This window comes from Urocitellus parryii, chromosome 1, assembly GCF_045843805.1.
Source record: "Urocitellus parryii isolate mUroPar1 chromosome 1, mUroPar1.hap1, whole genome shotgun sequence".
In the NCBI taxonomy this organism is placed as follows: Eukaryota; Metazoa; Chordata; class Mammalia; order Rodentia; family Sciuridae; genus Urocitellus; species Urocitellus parryii.
This window is the reverse complement of record NC_135531.1, coordinates 5,826,176-5,833,984: the sequence shown is the minus strand read 5'-3', so window position 1 is coordinate 5,833,984 and position 7,809 is coordinate 5,826,176. Positions and strand designations below refer to the sequence as shown.

Genomic DNA, 7,809 nt, shown 5'->3' with positions numbered 1-7,809 from the left:
AACCACAGCTGATCTCCCAAGGTCAGATTGTAAGGGAGAGACTGCTTCTGCTCTCGGTGCCCAACCAACCAGGAGAGGAAGCCCAAACCCCACTGCAACACCTGCCTGGAGGGGAACTGTGGGTCCAGCCCATGGTCCAACCGTGCTACCAGGACATTCAGTATCAATGTGGACATGTGTGAAGGAAGGATCCTGAAGGCACATCCTCCAGCCCACAGTGAAGTGACTCAGCTAAAGTAACAAGTAGAGGTTTGCTGTGAATGCCATACTTAGCCCACATCACAGGCTTGTGAGTAAAATAAAAATGAATTTGTTTTAACACTAAGATTTGGAGATATTTGTTATGCAGCAATACATAGCTGATACATGATAATTGATTCCACTCAGTAAGATTTTATTTAAGAGTTTTGCATCTACCTTCATAAGGAAGGTTTTATTTTCTTGTCCTTGAAGTCTATTTTCACCTCAAAACCTTACTACCCTTTAAAAATGAGCTTGGTGGTGATTCTTCTTTTTCTAGTATGAAAATATCTGAGTAAATTTGAAGTTATTTGTTCTTTATTTTTTTTTTTAAACCTGTGTAAGAAACTACCAGGTACCAGATTTTATGCTTTTTCTTTATTTTCCACTGACAAGTTTATGGAAAGGTTGGGATCTATTCTAATTTTCTAAGTTTATTTTCTTTCAGTAAACTTGGGACTTTCTTAGAAAATAGTCCACATCCTGTAATCTTCCAAAGTTAGGAACTATCAGGTTTCACCGTAACTACATTATGTCCTTCACTCATGGATACAGTTTTTCTTTTCTCTCTCCTTTCTCCAGGAGGCTTGCCAAAAGCATGTCTCTTTGTTTCGTCTTTTGGACAGTCACTTTGCTTTACTGTTCATCTTTCTAGCTTCTAACGCAACTAGAAAGAGAACTAATGGAATGGTTTTCATTTCCATTAGTATCTATCTTTTCCTTTTCAGAGCTTTCCATAGATATCTGGTATGTATGACTTCTCTTTCTTTAAAATCAGTCTTTGACGTGAAGCCTACGTTAGTATTTTCAGGTACCCTCCAGCTTTGCAAACCCGAGCGCTCAGCGGCACTCAGGACCCATACAGAGCAGTGCAGCTCACTTGGCAGCTTTGCAGTCTAGAGTCACCGCCCAGTTGAGGCCCCGCCCCCAGGCCCCGCCCCCTCTCCCTTCCTCCAGCCCCAGAGGAAACGGAAGTGGTGGCTGCCCGGGCGGAAGCAGGAAGTGGGGGAGCCGCGCCGCGCACACCGCGGAGCGGGCGGCGGCTGCGGCGGCGCGGTCCGGCCGGGCCGATGGCGGAGAAGTTCGACCACCTGGAGGAGCACCTGGAGAAGTTCGTGGAGAACATTCGGCAGCTCGGCATCATCGTCAGCGACTTCCAGCCCAGCAGCCAGGCCGGGCTCCACCAGAAGCTGTGAGTGGCGGGCGGCGAGGCCGCGGGCCGGCGGGGGCGGGTCCGGCTCTACCCCCGGGCGCCCCCGACCGCGCTGCGCTGGCTCTGCCCCGCGGGGGGCTGCTGGCCTCGGGGCGCGGGGCGGGCGGCGCCGCCGTCGGGCAGGGGCGGGCCCCTGTCCCTCCGGCGGGGCCGTCCGCACGGTTGGTGGACGGTGGTTTCTCGGGCGAGGCTGGTTTTCTCCCCGACCCCCGCGTCGGCGGGTTCTTGTGCAGTGGGAAGCCCCGGAGTGTCCGAGGGTGTTTGACTCCTGAGGGGTCTCAGGGGGCCTGCTCCACGTGGGAGCCTGCAGATGCGGGAAGCGGCCCGCGGCGGGGTGGGTGGTGCCTAGGCCCTCACCTGCGTTAAACTAACGCCCCGTTTTTACCTACCCCCAGGAATTTCATTGTTACCGGCCTACAGGACATAGATAAGTGCAGGCAGCAGCTTCACGACATTACTGTACCTTTAGAAGTTTTTGAGTAAGTATCATTCCTCGTGTTAATGTTGGGTAGGAATCTTGTTGAGTTGTGACACTGAGGACTTCAGCTTGCAGCAGTTGAGTGCATGGGCATTTGCTGGTGAAAGAGCCGACAAAATTACCTGTCCTAGAGCTTGATAGACTAATGGGATTTAGAAATTAAAAAAAAAAAAAGTTGTTGAGAAAAATGCTACACAAAAATAAAAGGTTACTGAATATGTGAAAGGCATTGTAGACTTCCAAGCCCTCTGCTAAAAAGTTTAGGCTAAAGAACAACCACATAACTTAATGTCTTATGTGGGCTACATCATGAATCAGGAGGAAAAAAATTACAGCTAGAAATTGAGTGAAAAATATTGTGATCTGGTTTTCCTAAATGGCCTGTGCTGTGCTGGTTCTGGGAGATGATGATACCTCCTATGTTGGGAAGAAGGTAAAGGTCTCAGTCCAGGTGCTGTGGGAAAGGTATTCACTGGTTGCTGCTGGAGATGAGCACCTGTCACAGGGGTGGCTTGGAGGATGCCTTCAGTACATAAATTGCTTAGGATTTTAATTCAGGTTTTATCACATTGGCTTGTCACAGCTCTAATTTTATCCTCACAAGAACTGATAAGTAACTGTAATAGGTTGTGTAGCTAGTAAAGGTCTCAGTTAAGACTAAATCCCAGGCCTGCGCCTCCACACTAGTATCATTTTCTCTATGCAGTGTAACTTTTCCCTCCCTGTGCTGCTTTGGAATAAGAATTCTTGTACTTTTTGTAGCAAAACTTACATTTGATAACCTTGAACAATAAAGGGAACATTATGGTTGTTTTATATCCAGAAAGGTCGGAGTTAAAAGTTTTAGTTAGAATGTCACTCAGTAGCTGCCTACACAGTCAGGACATAGAGGCTGAGTGTTGTGGCCTCCCTTCCATCCTTTAGCTGCCAACCAGGTGCCACGTGCAGTCTACCTGTCCTCAGCACCACTGAGGCCTATGTCTTCAGGTGGATTGAAGGGCTGGTGCATGGTGCTGCTCTGGACTCCTGGGCAGCGGCTTCCTGCTTGTGAACTCTGCTAACTGAAGCATCCTTCTCAGTGTTGCTCTGGCCCTGAGTGCTTGGGACGGGTATAGTGACAGATGCCAGTGATGACTGGTCTTCTGATGAAAGGAGGGTAGAGGAGACAAGATTACTTAAGGGCAGAGGGCCTGAAGAGATTGATCTGGGGTCTCAGGAAGAGGATGGACAGCCTGTGGCTCTCAGTAGCAGATGGTGGAAGTTGAGGTGCTCACAGTGTAGGAGGAGTTCAGGCCCAAGGAGTGTTCTTTAGGACACACGGGGACGGATCGTAGCAAAAGGTAGAATAACCTTTCCTACACGGAAAGTTGAGATTGTGTGTTGGCAGATGTTTTAGTCAGCTTTTCACTGCTGTGGCCAAGGACTTGACAAGAACAATTTTAGAGGAGGAAAAGTGTATTTGGGGTTCACAATTTTAGAGATCTTAGTTCACAGATGGCAGATTCCATAGCTGTGGGCCCAGGGGGAGGCAAAACATCGGGGTAGAAGGACATGGAGGAAGAAAGTAGCTCAGGACATGATACCAGGAAGCAGAGAGAGACTAAGCTTGGCTCCCTGTAACAAAATATATACCCCAGAGGAATGTCAGGTGACCCACTTCCCCAGCCACACCCTGCCTCCCTAGTCACTGCAGTTAATCCACTCAAGTGGATTGATGCATGGGTTAGGTTAAGGCTCATAATCCAGTTAGTTAATTAATTTGTAAACTCCTTGTGTTGTCTCACATGTGAGCTTTTGGGGGACACCTCATGTTTAACCCAAAATAGCAGAAGTGGGATTCATCTCTTGGGTCTTAGAACAGCCCAGCCTGAGTAGGGCCTTGCTGTTGATGTGATGGCTGTTTATTTAGGACATGTGGAATGATCAGCCTTGTTCTGTGGAATCCTGTCAAGGTTTCCTGTTTTTTTTTTTTTTTTTCCTTGAGAAATGGATGGATATTAACTGTAATTCTAAATGAATTATCCTTCTTTCATTACATCTTTTCAAAAACATCACAGTAAAATGAGGTTTCCAGAACTTGTCATTTCTGTTTTGCCATTTGAGATAAAATTTTTAAAAAGGGCTGTGAGTGGAGCGAAACAGAATCCCTTGGATTCAATCCCAAAGAAAGAAGAAAGAGCCTTTCTTACCTCAGGCTGTTGTGGAATCAAAAAGCTAATAGCATGAAAGTATTTTGAATAATACAAATGCTAAACAGATGTGAAGTGGGAATGGCTTATGCAGCTTTCCTGTGTTTATAAAGAGCATTGCTTGATTTCATAAGCTGTTACAAGAAATAATATGAGATGCTATGGAAATGAGAAAATCTTAATTCACCTGCTTCCTGGACTCAGTTTTGTCTAAGTAGAGCCATAGGAAGACATGCGTAAAATATGTAGTGAACTTTTTTTTTGCCATAGTCCCCAGAAAACTGAGAGTAGGTGTCACCATCTGAATGCTAACTGAGATATTCCATGTTTCCAGATACATAGATCAAGGTCGAAACCCCCAACTCTACACCAAAGAGTGCCTGGAGAGGGCTTTGGCCAAAAATGAGCAAGTTAAAGGCAAGATTGACACAATGAAGGTAAGACTGGCATGAAGAGCAGAAGATGCCAAGGCATACTTTGGAAAGAGATGTGTAGCAAGTCTGGCTGGTAGGCTTGTCCTTTTCCGTACTCGGTAGAACAGCAACTGTTCGTGGCATTACCGTTAAGATGCTGTGATAGGTAGTTAAGTTAAATATCAGTAAGCTGTGTGGCAGCAACAAAATTTAAAAAACCAAATTGTAGTCTGCATTTAAGAAAGAACAGGTTAGTTTGTTCAGTGTGCCAGGTTTGCACTTGGGTGGTAAGGATGCTTTCTGTTGTTTTTCCGTTTGGATCCTAGCTGTTGATACATTTCTTGAGTTTATGATTCTGTGTTTCAGAGGGCTCTTGAATATTTTCTTACCTTTCTCGTGTGATTGTCTCCAGCTCCCAACCTCCAAACCCTTCTTACTGTTCCTTATGTTTCTGTGGAGAACTTAGATTTTATTTGCCTTGATGGCATCTGGAGACCACTGCATCTTGAGCATGAAATATAGCTCAGTTGGTGTTGAAGTCTGCGTTGGGATTGCAGTGGCCTCCTGACCTTAGCCCCCAGTGCCCTGCCTGGTCTGCATGCTGGCCCCCACGCTGCTTTCCCCTGTCCTCTTTCCTCCAGCTGCTTCCTTGGCTGAAACTCTCTGGAGCTCTTTTTGCACAAGGGACTCTCCTGGCCTCGGCTCATTTCATCTTCTGTGAGAGGCTTTTCTCTAAAATTTCTTACCTGATAGTGCTGTCGAGTTTGCATTTTATTTCTCCTGTTTTCCTTCTGCCTGCTGGTTAAACTCCAGGACTGTAGGACATGTATGTTCTCTTTCTGGTGTTGCCCAGTGCCCTCCTGGTGCCAGCCTGGCTCACCTGGTGTCACCTGGTTGTGTCTGATGTGTGTAGGCTGGTGGATCAGAGGGGCTTCTTGTGCCCATGTGGCTCTGGCTGGGTGGAAGGAGTGAGGGGAAGGGCTCTGTCAGGAGACTTGTGTCAGCACCTCTGCCTGGTTGTCAAGCTTCCCAGGGCCTGGTCCAGGCATCCCACAGGTGGGAAATGGCCCTGGAGGCAGATGTTAGTTTGGAGCCCACAGCTTCCTCCTCCTTGTCCTTTTGGGATTGGGGAGCTATTGAACTTTGTGCTTCCTTCCAGATATGGTTCAGCTTTCTATCAGTAGCAAGTTGTGATGGCTCGATGGTGCTATTCCCCTGATCAAGGGTGAATGAGTTTTACCAACTATCAGAAGTCACCTTTGTGAGCACAGTGGCTGGTCCACAGGCTCCGTGCTCCCAGCCCCATTGGGCACTTGTTAAACTCTGCCTCTGGGCCCTGAAGGACATGCTGATGTCAGTGACACACGAGGCCGAATAGTTTACCCCTCCCTTGCAACTCTGCTCATTGTCAGTTCTCAGATCTGTGACAGTCTCAGGTCACAGTTCTGTGGCTTTTACTTCTCCAGTGGAATATGTATTTAAACTTAAAATAAGTTGTATTTTAAAATAGTTTAGCTCTTCATTTCAACACTACGATAAGTATTGTACTTGGATGGTACGGATGCTTTCTGTTGTTTTTCTGTTTGGATCCCAGCTGTTGATATACTTCCTGAGTTTATGATTCTGTGCTTCAGAGGATTCTTAATAAGTATTCTATGTTGAAATGGCAAATGTGTTCATGCCCCTTTTTGGTATAGCTCCTAAGAATAAAGGTCTTGAGATGCTGGCAGATTTAATTGCTTTTAGTTTGGGGTTTAAAAGCAAATGTTACGCTGATAACATAGGCTTAGAAAGCCGTGGGGCTTGCATAGATAATGTATTTTCTGGTGCTCTGAAAGCTTCTCTTGGAGCTGTTTGCACACAGTGAGTTTGATGTGATTCTAGTAAGTAATTGCTTAATTAAATATTATTTTAAATCCCTGTTACCTGTGCTGTCTGCAGAGGTCATTTCCGCCTGTGTGTCTGGCTCCTGCCGAGAGGTGCTTTTTCCTTTCTTTGGGCATGAAATGAGGAGTTGTTTTAAAAGGGACGTTACCTTTTCAGGGAGGTGTAAGTGTGCCTTCAGCATGGCTGCAGACACTCTTGTGGTGGGCTCTCCAGGTATTGTGTTCGTGGAAGGTGAGCAGACGTGCAGGGACCACCCACTTGAATGGAGGAAGCCCTGTTCCCACTCTCCTGGGGACCCAGTTGAATTTGAGGGATCATGGGGGATCGTGTGACCTTTAACTTGGATGATAGGGCAGATTTTTTGACAGTATTTTTCTTCATAGAAATTTAAAAGCCTGCTGATTCAAGAACTTTCTAAAGTGTTTCCAGAAGATATGGCTAAGTACCGAAGCATCCGGGGTGAGGATCACCCGCCTTCCTAAGCCTGCGAAGACCCCAAGTCCTTGACGGACCAGGACCAAGCCAGCAGGAGGCCATGATTGTCCGCACTGACGGTGCCTTCCTGCCAGTGTGGACTGGCCCTGGACCTGTCCCTACCCCTGATGTCCCTGTCGGTAGACCTCGTGGGATTCTGGGGCTGGACGAGAAGTGGAGCGGAGCCCCTCTGTCTCTGTAGCCCTTGACTGGTGGTCCCACATCCTCAGAGTGATTCCTTTCATTCTCTCAGTGGGCAAAGGGCCCAGGGTGAATCCTGGAAATGTTAAGTGTGATCAGTAAATTAAAAGTTCAAAAAATTCTACTTGCGATTTTCCTTTTTATGGACTCTTTTCTGTTTCATTTTATTACGGTATCAAAAAGCTAAAAAAATGATTTTATATTTTACACCTTCAAATGTAAATAGTGTGTAACTGTTTTCATGGATTTCAGTTAGACAAATGCATAGAATAAAGTTGAGTAGTTAGCTCATTTCATGTAGTTATTTTATAGCTTTGTGCAAGGTAGAATGGCATATCTTATAAATCGTCAATTATTACTCCTCTAAACTATTAGTAATATTCATAAAACAATCTGTTATTTAGGCAGAAAAAGCTAATGTGAAATACAAAATTCTGTTTTTTTTATTTTCTACAATCATATCTTGACACTAAAGAGTACAGATTTATTGACACTGTGGGGAATGCCCTGCAGGGCCCTGCAGTGCGGCTTCCAGTGTGCTCAGGGATCACAGGGTTTTGCTGGACTGCAGCTTCTGATTTTGTTGGACTGGGCCTTGAGAACTTCGGCCTTACTGTGGTGCATCTCCAGCTGACCAGACTGGCTTGTTACAAGGGCAGAATTCCATTTCAGACCTGTCAAGTGACAGGCTCTAGGATGGAGCTGAGAATCTGC

General features: G+C 46.2%; 1 protein-coding gene across 1 annotated transcript; it reads left to right on the top strand.

Moving 5' to 3' along the window:
- Positions 1-1,232: 1,232 nt before the first annotated feature.
- Med10 (mediator complex subunit 10) lies at positions 1,233-7,219 on the top strand. The gene is made up of 4 exons (XM_026397072.2): positions 1,233-1,432; positions 1,849-1,932; positions 4,455-4,557; positions 6,804-7,219. The coding sequence occupies exons 1-4, from the start codon at positions 1,311-1,313 to the stop codon at positions 6,900-6,902; spliced, it is 408 nt and encodes a 135-aa protein (XP_026252857.1). The 5' UTR covers positions 1,233-1,310; the 3' UTR covers positions 6,903-7,219.
- Positions 7,220-7,809: the final 590 nt, after the last annotated feature.